General features: G+C 39.7%; 2 protein-coding genes across 3 annotated transcripts; one reads left to right on the top strand and one right to left on the bottom strand.

Moving 5' to 3' along the window:
- Window positions 1-43: 43 nt before the first annotated feature.
- Window positions 44-8,610, bottom strand: nup85 (nucleoporin 85). Its single transcript, XM_076883128.1, has 19 exons — window positions 8,439-8,610; window positions 7,957-8,047; window positions 6,511-6,667; window positions 6,298-6,368; window positions 6,091-6,134; window positions 5,772-5,841; window positions 5,561-5,682; window positions 5,279-5,413; window positions 4,637-4,759; window positions 4,402-4,533; window positions 4,020-4,126; window positions 3,813-3,896; window positions 3,625-3,690; window positions 3,264-3,415; window positions 3,040-3,157; window positions 2,664-2,764; window positions 2,134-2,285; window positions 426-527; window positions 44-237 (listed from the first exon to the last, which is right to left on the bottom strand). Exons 1-19 carry the CDS (start codon window positions 8,469-8,471, stop codon window positions 139-141), a joined length of 1,959 nt encoding a protein of 652 aa, XP_076739243.1. The 5' UTR covers window positions 8,472-8,610; the 3' UTR covers window positions 44-138.
- Window positions 8,611-9,013: 403 nt separating this feature from the next.
- LOC101486041 (small ubiquitin-related modifier 2) lies at window positions 9,014-16,047 on the top strand. 2 transcript variants are annotated; one of them, XM_004558407.3, is made up of 5 exons: window positions 9,014-9,403; window positions 11,667-11,798; window positions 14,301-14,372; window positions 15,004-15,109; window positions 15,333-16,047. In XM_004558407.3, exons 1-5 carry the CDS (start codon window positions 9,383-9,385, stop codon window positions 15,347-15,349), a joined length of 348 nt encoding a protein of 115 aa, XP_004558464.1. In that variant the 5' UTR covers window positions 9,014-9,382; the 3' UTR covers window positions 15,350-16,047. The 2 variants fall into 2 exon arrangements, with proteins under 2 accessions (XP_004558464.1, XP_004558465.1); XM_004558408.5 differs by lacking the exon at window positions 15,004-15,109 and having other exon boundaries at window positions 9,041-9,403.
- The last annotated feature ends 782 nt before the right edge of the window (window positions 16,048-16,829 follow it).

Below are 16,829 nucleotides of genomic sequence, written 5' to 3'. Positions count from 1 at the left end.
CTGAAGTCATTTTGCTTGACAAACCATCTCCAAAAAGGTCAGATTTCAATGAGTATCATGAAGTGTTTTATTATCAAAGAGCACATTGTGATTAATGATTCTTTAATATATACAGTACAAAAATGCAAAGTCAAACTTTTATATTTCCACCGTTCCCTCTTTGACTATCGCTTGAGCCAGATTCCTGGCCAGAGCGAGTCTCAGGAGCTCCACTTTGGTCACCTCTACGTCTTCCTCCTGCAACGACAAAAAACACTCAAATAAAAAGATGAAGCAATCTAGTAAGACTTCCAGAGTGACATCTGCCTACATGTCATCTTAAAATTAAAACAGTGGTGATAGCAGCACCAAATATTAAACAGCTATTAGAGAGCTTTTAGTCTGATTGTGTGGAAGGGAATAAGGCCATGTGAGGACATGCATACCTGCATAGGCCTGTCTGTGCTGGATGCAGTAATGTTCAGGGAGGAGGTGAGCTCCTCTAAACAGAACATCAGCTCATAGGTTTGATCTGCTGTGAAGATCACCTGAGAAGAAGAAATCACTGTTGTTGTAGGGCAGCAACAACTGATTCAGACGTACAACTCTGGTTACACCATAATTAGGACATCAAAGTTTATGTTGTTCAGTTTAAATCCGCACCAGTTTGGGGGACACTGCAGTTTATTGTGGTGGTATCATGCAGACTGCAGTAGAAAATATCTCGGTCGTACATTTCAGTATCAGATTTCTTTAGGGCTGCTCGATTATGGCAAAAATGATAATCACGATTATTTTCACTGAAATTGAGATCTCGATTATTTGACGATATTTATTTAACCCTTTAAGACCTACTATAGAACCAAGTCCGCCAGAGCTTATATTATTTTTTTACATGTTGTAGTGCCATTTGTGGGAGCATTTCAAGTTGCTATACAACTGTTATAGCCCATATTTTAATAATATGTATGCATTAAGTCCATAGTAACTACATTAATTGCAAAAAAGTGCAATAAACTACAAAAAAATTGAAAATCGTTTTTGTTTTTTACATATATTTCTACTTGGAGAAATTTAAGAGGCTTATCCCTCAAAACTTTAAATACAAAAAAGTTGCAAAAAATAGTTTACAACAACAGGAAATTTATTTTGAGTGTCTTCATAGTTTTATTTTGGAGATACACCAATTTTTATATACTAGAGGAAAAACGAAAAAGCAATCCTATGATGCAAATTTGCAAAGAAAACAGCATGTGCATCAAAATAAACTATTTCCAGCAGTGCAATTCGAGTTCTAAGCATCCCAGCAACTATTCAGAAAAGTATAGAGTCAAACATGACTTATAAAAACACCAGTATAGGCTTTTAAGGCCTACAAGTAAAAAACTACATTTTCCGCGAAAATGACGTCACTTCCGGTTTCGGGCAGGAAATGGCAGACATGCGATAGTTCGCGCTGACGTCTGTTTCACTGTGGGAAGTGTTACGAACAGCTGATCGGATCAGCAAAGCGTGTTTCTGGAATATTATGTTTTTGTTCCTGCAAGCGCTTTTTATGCAATTTTTGCAAAGCTATATGTGGAAGGAAACCGTGACCGAGGACAAGCTGATGGCATAAGATGTAAGTACAACTCCTCCGGTTTCATATGCAAAACAAATTATTGCGCTAGCTTACACGGTTCAGGTTCTACAGGGATTTAAAAATAGTTACACAAAACGGAGCGTGCTGCTCTGACCGGCTTTAAAGGGTTAACAATAACAATGTATTGAATAATGACTTTTAAAAATAATATAAAATAGTGTGCAACACCACTGAAGTTTTTTTTACTTCTCTTTTCAACCAACGGCAGTCACTCTCCTCTCCAAATAACTTCTGCTTAGCTTTCCGAGCTTCCCTCGGGTCCTCTTAATCAGCGGTCTCCAACCTTTTTTGCGCCACGGACCAGTTTATGCCCGACAATATTTTCACGGACCGGCCTTTAAGGTGTCGCGGATAAATGAGGGAGGGACTAATAATCGGCTCAGTCATTTTTAATGATCGTTGAAAGCCCAGATCGTAATCGTGATTAAAATTCGATTAATTGAGCAGCCCTAGATTTCTTGTAATTATCACACTAATTTTGTCCAAAACTGGACTTGTTGCTGGTGACTAACCTCTTTCTGCTCCAGCAGTGGCAGAGCATCGGTCAGCAGAGTCATCCAGAAGCTTTGTGGAGCAATCTTTGCAGTCATCAGGGAGAGGAGCAGCTTTGCCGCCTCCCTGAAACGCTTCTCTCCGTACAGCTTGTGGAACTCGCGGTACTTTCCTGAGAAAGAACATAAAGCAGAGTTTTCACACTCAGATGTGCTCAAATTATCCAGGAGGTTTTGTGCATGTTCCTCCTCAGTTCACAAACAGCAATAATCTATAGGAACGTATTTTATCTGTGTTTATCTCATATTTTTACTGATTTTTCAGTAGTAAAACGCACCATGGCATGCTGTTGCACTAAACAACAGGCTAGCTTTATTTAGACGTCTGTGTGCACATTTATGTGTCTGAGACTCATGTGAACTGAAGCTGGTCTGACTGAATGTCCCGTCACTTCATGTGTTGACTGAACTTGTGAGAATGACGCAGTGGCTGAGTCACAAGTGGGGCGGTGCTACTAGTCCTCCAGTAACTGTGTATTCCCCGAGCATACCGAGAAAAGTCAGCCTGTCGCTGAGGAGCATCGCCGGGCCCAAGTTATCAATCAGGTCCAGATCAGAGAAGGTCCCTTTGGCACAGTAATCCTGTAGGAACCTAAAACACAAGTATACACATAAACACACCACATAACACATAACACAAACATTCAGAGGGCAGAAGGGTTGGTTGCTGTTTGATGGTATAGGAACATGTTCACAGTGGAAGCAGTACTAAACAGGAAGAGACCACACTTCCTGCTAAGGCCAATAGGGAGAGAGGGAGAGAGAGAGAGAGAGAGAGAGAGAGGGGGGGGGGGGGGGGGTGTGTGTGTGTGTGTGTGTGAAGTAACAGTATCTGGGATCTTTACAATTATAATGAAAGAAACTAACCTCTCTGAAATCAGGGTGGCAAATGCAGCATCTTTGGCTCTTATACTCCATGAGAGAGCAGAGCCCAGCCTATTGTTCCTCAGAGCCCGCATAGCCATGATCTTACAAATACTCCGTACTGCATAAACACACACACAAAAAAAAAATGTTTTAGGTCTCTCCTGCACTGGAAAAACAAAAACAGCCCCATCTTTGTTTCTAAGAGTTAAGAAGCAACATGTTACCTTGTTCTGACATTTGCCTCTGCTCACAAACCCTCAGCACCTTGAGAGCTTTACGCTCCGTCTCTAAAGGGACGCGCTCTATCTGAAGCTCCAGGTAGACACGACCAAACTCTGGACAGTGATCAAAGTAATCCACAGCCAACTGCCAAAGGCTAAACACAGAAAAACATGCTCAATCATGACAGTGATAACCTACACTTCAGCTTACCCTGTACTAGGTCAATTAGAGGAAATGATTGTTTAACTAGATTAACAGGATAAAAATAACTGTTCTGGGAGCCACGTTAGTCACACCCTGTGTAAATCTAAACAAAAGCAAATATATTATACATCATTACACTGAACCTTGGGATGAGCGTACCTGTGATGAGTGAAGAGACCAGAAGCATATTCTAGAAGGAGAAACTCTCTCAAGTTGGAGCCAAAGCTAAACACACACACACACACACACACACACACACACACACGGTTTGGTAAATATTGGCTAATGAAGTGTACAACCAAATTAAAAGGTAAACAAGTTCAAAAACAGACAATCGGCATCCTTACTGGAGATTATGAGACTGCAGGAGTTTGCAATGATCCAACAAATCTGTCAAATGGGCCACGAACCACCAGTTGTTGAGAGCAATGCTAAAAGGAAACAATTAAGGTAGTTTATGAACCACCCCACATTCGTATGCTGCATGTAACACACACACACACACATATGGCAGGATGCAAAAAAAAAAAAAAAAAAAAAAAAAGTTGTCTTACCTGCACTCCTTGATGACTTGATGGATGTCAAACTCAAAGGCAGCAAGTAAGATGTTGTCCAGGGGCTCTGGGACGCTCCTCGAGTCCAGAAACATCGTCATGCACGACTGCAGTGCGCACACATACAAACAAGATACACAAACAATAAATCAGGGGCTGCTGTACATTTTTTACAATCAAATTTCAAACTGTAAATCATAGAGCCACATGAACTGGTTGAAATTTGCAACAGACGATGTAACACGCAAATATTTTTAAAAAAAATTATTCTACCACAGTATTTACAGGATATCTGACAAGGTTTTAAAAAAAAATGCAATACTTTTTAAGACTAAACCAGCAGTGATTCTAAAATGCTGAATGATGTGAGAATATGGTATACCTGAGCATAATAATGCAACTCTGTGAGTTTCACTGTGGGGTGGCAGAAGAGAAGTCTCGTGACCAGAAAGTGATACCAGGTACCCAGCAGCTCCTTGTGATCCAGCAAAGTGTCTTCATCTCCCAGAAGGATCTAAGGTGAAATGGGGTGGGGACATTTAAAAAAAAAAAAAAAAATAGCCTAACTGTTGCTGGATGTTTGCACTGACCCTTCAATAATGAACTTCCTCACTCACCTTGCAGATGAGCTCCAGATGTCGGTTGCTGGCGAACGAGTTGTCCTGCAGGCAGCGGTCCACCTCCTCGTGCCAGTGCCTCCACTTTACATCAAACTCTGTGAGCGTCTGAGTGCCACCAGGCTGAGGGAACATTACAGAAAATTCAGAGGTGTGAGTCAGCACGGGTCGGCTCATGCGCTCATCTTGTGTTTAGGCTGCGTTAGAGAAATCGCTGCACTGAATGAACACAAACATGTTGTACTTAATCCCTTTACTGTCTGAATGATGTATGTGAAAGCAACAGAAACTTTAGCAAAGAAGTTTTGAACAGATTTGTAGATTTTCATTTCACCACCAGCAAAATAAAGAGGCTTAAATTCATTTTAGTCCACAGCAGCACATTTGATGTTTGATACACTTTAACTTATAGGAGACCATTTATTATCATTTTATATCATCATACTGTGTATTTGCAGCCTAGAGATAATTTCCTCTAATGTCACATCCACAGCCCATTAAGAAAACATCAAGAACCTGTGTGATTAATTTCTGATTGTAAAATTAACAGTGCACACTTTCACAATAATCCCATTTAGAAGCATGATTAAAATAATTTCAGCTATCGTTCAAAGGAAATAAACCACTGCATTTTTATCTTACATTGTAGAAGGGCATCTTGCTGAGCAAGGTATCCATCTGCTTGTACATGCTCCTGGCAGCAGGCTGTAGGTTGGCCTGTTTCACCAGCATCTGTCTGACTTCTTCCAACCTGCCCTGCAGCACATAACTCACCACCTGAGCACACACACACACGCCATGTGATCACTCACATCTCTCCAGAGAATTCATATCAGACAAAACACAGATGAAGAAGCAAATGCAGAACACCAACAGTGCACATGTCACTTTAAAGATGTAACTGTGCGCACATGCTGCACCTACCACGTCCCAATAGTCGCGGTGCTCGGCAGGGCTCTCACTTTGGAGCACCTCCCTGGCCTTCTCGTCCACGTCAGCCTTATGTAACCTTACCCAGTCCAGCAGGTGGAGCAACAGGGAGCCCGCTGAAAATACAGACACACCCATGTTGCACATACATTTGTTTGGGTGTTTCTCCAACCCCAAAATCCAGTCATAAGATGCAGATTCTAACCTGGAGCAGCATCGATGAACAGCACTTCACACAGATTCCAGATCAGTTCTATGGCCAAAAGAATGGACACCTTTAACAAAAAGCAGATCAGGGTCAGGATAGTGCCACTAAACAATGTAATGAAATGTATATCCGAGTAAAAAACTGAATGTGGATTCTTCCTCACTAACTGAGCATTAACGTCCCCTTTTAAATACAGGCTGTTTGATTGTGGTCATAAAACCCACAGAGATGTGACATGCTACTCAATTAAATCATACATGCTCTGTATGTGGACTAGTCCAGGGAAAGTTATTGCCACACAAACATTAGTACTTACCTGATTTCCACACTGCGTGGCCAACTCTGTATTTTTGGTAGAAACTGCAAAAAAGAAAAGTTCTTTTCTGAGTAATCACACACCTTTCCTGTGTTTTTATTGTATAAACAAGACTATAAAATAGAAATCTGAAAAAACTGCCAAAACTTTTATGGTTACATCAACTCAAAATTTTTGCCAAAAGAAGCATATTTTCAAAAGTATTACCTGCAACTTGCTGAAGTTCCTCCATACAAGCACGGATCACGGATCGATAATTTTTGCTGATACTAACAAATCTAAGGAGTAAGGCAGAGGTAAAATTGTAAAACATACAATGTGGGTGCTGCTTTGTGTGACTTTTGCAACTATTGTTATGCCACTGATATGCAATCCAACAATTTGAACAAACAGAGGTGGGATCGCATCACGCGCCCTTACTGGGGTTTTTTACTCTTGCTAGGGAGGTCCTCTCTAATTGTCTGCAGGCCAACGAAGATGTGGTGAGACTCGTTAAAAAGCTTGCGTAAAATGGGGGAATATATGTCCTCATCTTTCCTGATCTCATGGATGAACGAGCAACCTGATCCTGAAGCACCTGAAACAAAGGCAGGAGGTGAAAGAACAACAGCAATATTATAGTTATTGTCATTGCACATATGCAACAAAATTTAAATGTCTGAAAAAGACGGCTCAAAATATGTTTACTGAAAACATATATTTGCACATCTCTAAAAGTAACCATAAAAAAATATAGTAAAACACATCATACAGTGCTATGGAAAATAATCCCCCCCCCCTTCCTGATTGCTTATTTTTGTCTATTTATCTGATCATGTCACACTTACATGATCAGATAAATAGATAAATTTTAATACTAGACAAAGACAATGCTGTTTTTAAATGATTTCATTTATTAGGAAGGAAAAAAAAGGTTATCCAAACCTAATTGTCCCAGGGCTAAGCATGTTTTTAATCCCGTTACCTCTTGTGTAAATCTAACATAGCATTTCATAAAAGAACATCATATAAGCAGTCATACATGGTGGTGGTAATGTGATGGTGTGGAGCTGCTAGGTGAAACCATGAATTCTAATCACTCTATGATGATTCGAAACACACAACCTTAATTTATATTTTATTCCTTCCTAGTTAAATTTACCCTTTTTAATTTTTCATATTTATTTCCTATCTTATTCATAGCCTTTCCTTTTTTTGTTTTCTTTAGGTCACGAGCAGTTGTCCAAGCATTTCACTACATATCGTACTGTGTATGACTGTGTACGTGACAAATAAAATTTGAATTTGAATTTGAACAAGGAGGTCCACCTCTGAATGTCTCACAAAAACCCAAATGTAAAGTTTTGGAGTGCAATTCTAGACTTAAATCCAATTGTGATGAATTGGAAAAACCTTAAACAAGTCGTTCACACTTGAAAACCCTACAATGTGGCTGAATTAAATAAAGTCTGCCAAGATGAGTGGGTCACAGCGATGTAAAAGACTTGCTGCCAGTTATCACAAACGCTTGATTGCATTACTTGCTGCCAACGGTGGCACAGCCAGTTATTAAGTTTGGGGGGCAATTATCTTTTTTAAAAAACAAACAAACAAAAACACAGGGCCAGATAGCGCTGAATACATTTTTTCTGTTAATAAATGCAACCGTCATTTAAAAATTGCCTTTTATATTTAATCTGGTCATCTTTGTTCATCAAAAATCCAAATGTTTTTGATAATATGAAACATTAAAGTGTGACAAACACACAAAAATTAAGACAGCATTTTACAGGCATTCACTAAACCATTCATTCTCTTAAAAAGAAAAAGAGATAGAGGAAAACTGGGAAAGTATACATGGTGCCTTGTACTAATTTTGAAGCATACCTGATGCTTTGTATCGTGTCTCATATACAAGAATATCACCAGGACCCCATGCAAATCCCATGTGCTTTCCATCACTGATTGCAGGGATATTCTGCAATTAAAAAAAATAAAAAATACAAACACTGTTACTACACTGAAAATAATGTGAATAACATGACGAGGGTTAAAATTAAATGATTCCGTTTCATATTTAATTCTAATATTATGTGAGAAGGTTGAGTGGTGACTGGGACATGGTCTAGCTATATTACTAACTCAAACTGTAATTAATGCTGCTAGTAATTCTAAGTCATCTTCTTATAATCTTGCCACTTTTACACTTGTGACATGGCTGAGTGTGTGCCCCTTAACATTTCTTGACAACGTACAATATAAATATTCAAACGGGTCGTTGAAATAGGTGTTTGCGAAAGTTAGCCTGTTAGCAAAGCCATTTAGTGGCAATAAGGAATTAAAAACACTAAGCTACAATGGCTACTTACAGTAATAGTGGGCTCAACGTCTACCTCCTCCATATGTGAACAATATCATCGACACAGAAAAGACAACAATGGTAACTTTTTTGGCTATAAACACGCCATGAACTGCAAATGTGGACCGGTACTGCTTACGCGCCTCGCTCTTTCAGTCGAAAGTACCTGCTGCGCATGCGTTAAGATGTCACCGAAAGGGGTGCCCGTCTACCTGCCTGTTTTTCCGTCGGCTGAGCTTGACTCGGGATTTTGGATTTATCGCGACAAATGCAGATAACACAGCTTATCACTAACCTTATAACTGCCTGCCCGGACTCACCTACGAAAGGTCATTACCAGCATTAAGAAGCTGGGTTTGTCTTTTGCTATCCACGAACATGCTACCCCCACTAATGTCTCCACTTGAATCTGTGAAGAATCAGTGCAGCTTTGCCCTGTACTCTTACAGTTTGAGTTCGTAAAGGCCACCATTGGTTCAGTACACCTACACATCACCATCAGGCAAAACAAAAAAACAAGATGGCCACTGGTATTTAAAGGGTTAAAACGAAAAAGGAAATGGAAAAGTGCACATATCGCTCTCCCCATGCAGTGAGGATCATGTGTGGTGATGCTGACTGAACTATGCTGCACCCATGCGAGGTCAGCAGGGCGATAAGGAGCATTTAATGAGATAACCGCTTTTCTAAACCTAAAAACAAAAGGGAAAACATCGCTGTGCGCGTGCACGTGCATCTGCCTGCCTCTTTAACGCGCATTGTGACTCTCCCGCCCTTGCCCAGACTGCGCTTTCAACCTCGTGACTACTCGCTGTCCACTCAACGCTCGTTGAGGTGGACGCGCACGGGCGCGTGGCCGCGCACGTTCAGTTGCAATAGACTAAACGGGCACGAGTACGTGCGCGTACTCGTGTTCTTTGTGTGGCAGTGTAGAGAAGCGCCAAAAGAGTGACCATGGCTGATGAAAAACCAAAGGTGAGTGTCTTCACAGTGGATTGAAATGCCAGTTTACTCCGCTTGATTTTTTTTGACACATGCGTGTGTAAAAATACGGTCATTTCCGCATGTTCCGCTGTGCCTTTTTGCAAAGTTACAAGCTGAAATTCAACTACTAGCTGTACCTACTTTGATAGACCGGAAGGTTTGTGAACGCGCATCCAATGGCGCGCGGACCTCTTTCTGCTTGATAACACACAGCCAACCAGCTGGTGTCATCCCCACTGCATGCCTCATTTCGCCAGTGTGTGTGTGTGTGTGTGTGTGTGTGTGTGTGTGTGTGTGTGTGTGTGTGTGTGTGTGTGTTTGCGTGTGTTTTTGCGTGCTTCCATGTGTGAATGGCTTGTGCCACTGTGGGAGAGTGTACCGGTGAAAATCTGTTGGTGCCACTGAAACTCTATGAATCATCACTGTGGTGATCTCGGTCTGCAGGCGAAGCGAAAAGGGGGGACTTAAGATTTAAATTTTGTTTAAATCTGAGAAATAGTTTGTATACAGTATTGTGCAAAAGTCTTGAGCCATCCCTCAGTACTCTCTGTTTTGCCTACTCAGTGGTTATAAGCAAGTTTTCCAGGTCTTTCGTGTTTTTTCCTATTTAGAAAACACATTTCTTTAACTGACTTTTTTATGCCACAAAAGGCTTAAATTGTATTTTTGCACCAACAAAGTGATTCCCAAAGAGAGACCTAGCATATCTCAGGACTGTGTGCAGTGTGTCCTTAAATTTTAGGAAATTGGACAAGTGGAGGACAAAAAAGATTATAGACTTTAAGATGAACAGATGATCAGCATCTGAAATTCATGCCCATAAGAAATGGGAAAAATTCGGCAAAGACCTGACACAGGACCTGAGGCATGCACCTGGACATTCAGATGATCCATGTACTGTCCTCTGAAGCCTCATCAGAAATGGCTGTCAAGAAGCCATTTTCAAGGAAGAGGAACATGAGGAGAAAAGGCTGAGGTATCAAAATTAGACAAGAACTGGAGTGATGAGTTGAGATTTATAATTTTTTGGGTTTAAATTATCTATATGTACAGAGGAAGTCAAGAGAGCGATACAGCAGTGAGTGTCTACATCCATCTGTCAAACACAGTGGAGGCTCTGTCATGGTTTCGGTCTGCATTTCAGCCAATGGTGTTGGGGATCTTGTCACAGCTGATGGAAACACAGAAAAGTACCGATTTTGATCCATCGTGTAATATCATCTGGCAAGCATCTGATTGGCAAAAGGCTCATTTTCGAGCACAGTAAGTGCTTTTACTACACTGCCAGTGCAGTAAAAGCACACCTTGGATTAAAAAAAACCAAAAAAAAACAGTGGGACACAATGTCAGTGATGGATTGGTCTCCCCAGAACCTGGACCTCACCATTATTGAAATAGTGTTGCATCATGTTGAAGGAGATAAGACCAAAAAGCAGTCAACATCCAAAGACGAGCTTTGAATGTCCTTCAAGAACCTTGGAGAACTGCTCAGACTACTTAAAGAAATTACAAGAAGGCTCTCCTTGGAGAGTTCAGGCTGTGTTGGAACAATAAAGTCTGGTCATATCAAACATTAATTTTCAAGCTCATACTGTATTCTCAAGTATGTTTGCATGTTTCAATAAATTGCTGCAACTATTTGCCATTATCCTAACAAAATCTAAGAAATGAGTGGTGGTTCAACACTTTTGCACAGCACTGTATATCTAAACAATTTCAAAATATGCAAATTCGCAAAAGTCCTGGGAATTTTACACCTTTGGGCTCATCAACCTTCCTTTTATGGATGCTGACATATCTTTCTGGCAGTTACACATTGCGAAAGTGAAGTCAAACTCATAGCAGTGCTGCTTTTGTGCTGCTCAGTCTTTTCCTACTCTGTTTTGGCGATAATGACACGGCTGGGTTGATACTGACATTTGCCTGCTTTTTTCCTCCCAAAGAAAATTGATCAAGAATCAATAAAGAATTAGCACAACTGATAATGTCATGGATATTAATAAGCTCTTGCCAATATCCTTCCCTAGCCACCTGGTGAGCTGTTTAAGTCTGAATTCATTATTTCATCACGCTACTGCAAAATTAAAAGGCCACCGGAGGCACTAAAGGGACTGAAATTACGCATGTAATAATAACAGAAAATACCGTGCAGAGCTTTCCCCCTGCAAACCTGTAACTACTGTGTTGTTCTGGTTAGTCAAAGTCATTTCTTTTGTTCCTTCACTGTGTTTCTATCTGTGCTTCTATCCCTCAGGAATCAGTGAAGACAGAAAACAATGAACACATAAACCTGAAGGTAGCGGGTCAGGATGGATCTGTAGTGCAGTTCAAGATCAAAAGACACACACCGCTCATCAAACTCATGAAGGCCTACTGCGAGAGACAGGTGATTATGGCCCTGAGGCATTACACTAACACTGATCATTTCCTGAGTGGGCATAGATCTTTATAAGCAGAGTGTAGCTACAGTTAAATAGACTTCTTGTTATTTTCTGTTCTCACCACATGAGGGGAACTCGACTTGAAGTATTATTTCCCCAGAAATATCTGTCGAGTGTTCCTCTGTACACCTCTGCTGCTAATCATATATACACTTGATGTAATTGATAGTTAGCTGTTGGATTGTATTCTAAATAACATGTTTAGATGTTATTAACAATAATCCTGCTTTCTTTTAATTGACCTTTTCCCTGCATCGCTGCACACCATTTACAAAAAGAGACGGGTGTATAAAATTACATCTACTGGGAGAGTTGCCTACCCTCTGTGGAGCAAGGCTTGCAAGTGCTTACAGGTTATGCTGTTTTAACATCATAAGGAAATCATTACTGGAGTTACTTAATGTTTTAGAGGCCAGACTTTGAAGTTTGCACACAGTTAATCGTGTTTTACAACCGAATAGGATACAATTAAACCATTTACTTTCAATTCTTTGACACTTTTCACACATGCATGTAATGACTGCAGATTATATGTTTGTATTCTAGATGCCAAAACAAGCAGTTATGCCAGGGCATCTTAAAAATCCCATTTACCATAAAATATATGCAGGCATTTTAAAAAGGTTTTCATAGGACTCTGTGCGATCCTCTGGAAAACTAAGTACACCTTTACTACTTCAATAGGGATCAAGGGGACAAGTAGCAGCCAGGTGTTACTAATCAACTTGTATTTGATTAACTGATTATCAGCGCGTGTGAGCACCTCTATACAAGCAGAAATTTGTAGGTTGTAGATCTGGAGTATTCAGCTGTGTGGTAACACAATGCCACAATCCCAGAAGTGGATCTACAGGCAAGTTCAGGTCAAGGTCAAACCTTGCAGTCCTGAGAGAAATAGCAAAATGACCCAAGAGCCTCAGTTAGGATGTTAAATGTTAGAAAAAGACTGAACAAGTGTGACTTGTTTGGAAGGGTTACCAGGTTCTAAAAAGAACAACGCAGCACAGCTTCAATTTGCAAAGTTGCTTCTGCACAAACAACAACACATGTAGAACAATGTCCTTTGGACAGAGGAGAGCAAAGAAGAGGTTTTTGGCCGTAATGAACAGAGACGTTTGGTGAGAACCGAACACAGCATATCGGTACAAACACCTGATACCAACTATTAAGCACGGAGGTGGAGGGGTCATGATTTGGGTTTGTTTTTAAGCCACAGAGCCACAGGCCGTTTGTCTGACAGCTAAAGCTTGGCCAAAATTAAATCCCGCAACAGGACAGTGATCCCAAGCACGTCAGCAACTGTACAACAGAATGACTGAAAAAGAAAAGACTCAAGGTGTTGCAATGACCCACTCAAAGTCCAGACCTCAGCCTGGTTTAAATGCTGTGGCAGGATAAACAAATGCTTGCAAGCCTCAGTCACCTGGTAAATACTGATAAAAGTTATACAGAATATGATTTAGTTGGTTCTACAAGCTTGAATCATGGGGTGTTCTTGTTAGTTAAATCGAATATTCCACTTGTTTGTAGAAATTTACTGTTAGGCCAAATGTATGTGTGTTGGACAGAGAACATACTTAGCTGTCCTCGAGTCTCAAATACTTTAATCACATTTAACAGACACATCACGTGCTAAACGATCCGTCCATCCATCCATCAGACAGTAACTCATCACGGCTGTTGTTTCACTTTTCCTTGAAAAAGTTTCCGTTGCAGTTCTTCTCTTCCTCCTCAAATGCAGTTAGGGTCTACAGCTTTAATGCAAATACCTACTTGATAGCATAGCTTTAACATTTTACGTGGTTCTTGCATCCTTTAAATGAACCTCCCTTATCGTCATCTGTGATTTCACAGTAATCGCAGAAGACATCTAATCTTTTCCTCCTGCTGTTATGGATTAGCTCAGATTTTAAGCTGTTCTCTGCCAAGCTACTTGCTGTAATGGAATGCAGGAATTTTGACTTTTGTATGAATTAGCACTGCACTGAGCATCACTCTGGTTCTCTATTAATTGCAGCTGTGTTTGCATTGCTACAAAAGCAATTCCCAAGGTTTTCTAAAAGAGCTGTGCACAAAAGTAAAAGAAATATGTAATAGAACACGAGGTCTGAGATCCTTTTTATTTGAAAGTCAAATAAGGGTTCAACTCTGTGGAAGAATGGAAACCCAATCACGGTGTTATCTGTTCCTTGGACTCCCATCAGGGTAAAAGAGATGTTTGTCATACAGCTCTTTTTTTCTAAAGTACAGCCAGAACCAGATGGTTATCATTATTTCTTCATTTCTGCTTCACAGCAAGACATGTTTTTTTTCTATGTCTCTCAAACCTCAGCTGCCTTATCTTTAGCATGAGTATATTATTGTCTGCATTTTTATTTTGTACACGTTAGCCTATACAGAGCTTCACATGAGATTAACAACAAGATTTTACACGTTTCTCTTTTCAGGGACTGTCAATGAGGCAAATCAGGTTCAGATTTGACGGGCAGCCAATAAACGAGACAGACACACCAGCACAGGTGAGGCCGTGTCAATAAGTTAAACATACTTCATGCACTTCCCATGATGATATTGTGTGTGTGTGTATATGTATATATATATGTATATATATATATATATATATATATTTATTTATATTTCTTCATACATTCTTATATAGTTCTATACTGTGTATTGTGTATTTTGTTGTACAGTTATTTTATTTTCAACTTTAATTTATATATTTTATCTTATTCTTTCCCAGTTAAATTTACCCTTCATTCTAATTTGTGTTGTACAGTTATTTCATTTTTTATATTTTATATTCTTATATTTTATTCCTTCCTAGTTAAATTTACACTTTTTAATTTTTCATATTTATTTCCTATCTTATTCATAGCCCTTTCCTTTTTTTTTTCTTTAGGTCACGAGCAGTTGTCTAAGCATTTCACTGCATATCGTACTGTGTATGACTGTGTACGTGACAAATAAAAATTTGAATTTGAAATTTGAATGATTAGTGCTTGTGATAACAGTATTTCTTAATAACTGGGCATTAAGGGGTTCTCCAGGCTGAAAGATGTTCGTTCAAAGTCACAGTGCTGCCATGAGGAGCCTCGGGTTGTCACAACAAGCTAATTTTAAGTTGTTTTTGAATATGTCGCTGTGCAGATGCCAGTTGTATTCACTGCAGTTTGTGGCTGGAGTAACCACAACTTGCATGTTATTGCAGTGCCATCCAACCTTGTCCACAGTGCAGCCTTCAAAGCCAAATACAGTGCGTCATTTTATTGTCACAGTGGTGCTATTTTGTGTATGCAAATGGGAAGTTTTTCATTTGTACAGGGCATACTGTCACCCTCTAGGTCAACAAATTAGCATCCTCCTTTTCCTCTTTGCAGTACAGATATTTTCCCTCATATCACTTTTTGCATAAATTACTCAAACGTTATGAAATTCATGGGCTTATATGTTTTTGTTTTTTTTTTCCCCCTTAACAGTTGGAAATGGAAGATGAAGATACGATCGATGTGTTTCAACAACAGACGGGCGGACGGATTTAATCGGCCACGTGCATCACCACTTTCTTCCTGGACACCACCAACTTTCCTGGCCTCTGAGGCACACAGCGCCTGCTTCTTCGCAGCTCGTCTCAACAGAATTCCACGCAGAAGAAGTTTCCCGTTTCTCTGCTACACATAACTGCTGTATATTTTCATTCGCGCCCCTTTTACTTTTCTGTCTTTGTACATAAGCCACATCCACGTCACCCTGAGTTCAGATTTTGTTTTTCCATGCTGTATTGTGATAAGTGTTAAGGACTTCCCTTCCAGACTGTTAGGACTGGTGATAGAGTGAGCATTAAGTAAAACTGACTTTATTGATCAAAATCTGCTCAGCTGATCTTGGTCGGTGGCCAGCAAATCTGTTCTTAAAGTGTACAATTTTTGGAACTGGCTGTCACTTAGTGAACCATATGCCAAGTATGGGGATCACGTGATATGCTGACATTTGGGTTCGGTCATATTCACAAAACATATTTGATTTTTTACATTTTTTAAAAATAGTACTGGATGTGTAGAGGAATGTTCTGAGAAATCGTTTTTGCTAGGCCACTTCAAATTTTGGGAAGCCCTAAGAGATGTTCCAGCAAAATAAACATCTGTATTGTCTATTAAGATGCTTGTTGAAATAAAGCTATTGTCTTTTTCCAAACTTTCATCATATTTTTCTATTATTTAACAATATAATTGTGTGTGTGTGTTCTGCATGTTTGTTGCACTTAAATGTTTCAAATCATTCAGATTTTTTAAAAATTATTTCTTTCATTATGAGAACAAAGTTATCCAAACCTTTACTGCCCTGTGTGAAGAAGTAATTGACCCCTACACCTAATAAACGGTTGAGCCACCAGTGACGACAAGAACTGCAATCAAATATTTGCATAAAGTAGCGATCGACTTTGACTAGCCCACACCAAAACCTTCATTTTGTGTTTTTAAGCTATTCAGAGGAGGACTTGCTGGTGCGTTTACATTGTCCAAAACAAAACGAGTTTCATGGCACAAACTGATGGTTTTGCAGGATTTTCTGGTAGAGCAGATTTTTTTTCATAAGGATTTTTATTCATCTTTAGGCATGAAAAAAAAAAGTTTTTTGAACTTCATTTTTTAAACATGTACTTTTCAAAGAGTTTGTTACACGTCCACTTAGGTGGACAACAGGTTTTGACTTATGAGTTTGGTATGGAGTGACACATCAGTGCGCAATGAGGTGGTTTATGTGCAAACATACCATCAACACTGACAAAAATACAAGAAAACAGCCTTTGAATACCTGTTCACTGTGGTGACCACTATGCGTGAAAGGGTTAAAGCAGCAAAGCAGCCACCATTGTTGGTAGATGTTATTTTAAAAAACAAAAAACAAAAACGTGTTAGTTTTATCTTCAAAAACCTCCATCAGTCCAGAGGATATGTTCTCAAATCTTGAGATGT

This window comes from Maylandia zebra, linkage group LG4 (genome assembly GCF_041146795.1).
Source record: "Maylandia zebra isolate NMK-2024a linkage group LG4, Mzebra_GT3a, whole genome shotgun sequence".
Taxonomy (NCBI): domain Eukaryota; kingdom Metazoa; phylum Chordata; class Actinopteri; order Cichliformes; family Cichlidae; genus Maylandia; species Maylandia zebra.
Note: the sequence above shows the minus strand (reverse complement) of the source record. Positions and strands in the feature narration are given on the sequence as shown.

What these genes read in the sequence shown, in the direction of transcription:
- nup85 (XM_076883128.1), bottom strand. Translation starts at nt 8,471, where the DNA reads ATGGAGGAGGTAGACGTTGAGCCCACTATTACT. An exon ending in AGCAAGAGTAAAAAACCCCA is followed by an intron (nt 6,369 to 6,510) that starts GTAAGGGCGCGT and finishes CTTACTCCTTAG; the next exon opens with ATTTGTTAGTATCAGCAAAA. An exon ending in CACTGCTGGAGCAGAAAGAG is followed by an intron (nt 528 to 2,133) that starts GTTAGTCACCAG and finishes TCTTCTTCTCAG; the next exon opens with GTGATCTTCACAGCAGATCA.
- LOC101486041 (XM_004558407.3), top strand. Translation starts at nt 9,383, where the DNA reads ATGGCTGATGAAAAACCAAAG. An exon ending in AGGCCTACTGCGAGAGACAG is followed by an intron (nt 11,799 to 14,300) that starts GTGATTATGGCC and finishes TTCTCTTTTCAG; the next exon opens with GGACTGTCAATGAGGCAAAT. An exon ending in AGACAGACACACCAGCACAG is followed by an intron (nt 14,373 to 15,003) that starts GTGAGGCCGTGT and finishes GTCGCTGTGCAG; the next exon opens with ATGCCAGTTGTATTCACTGC.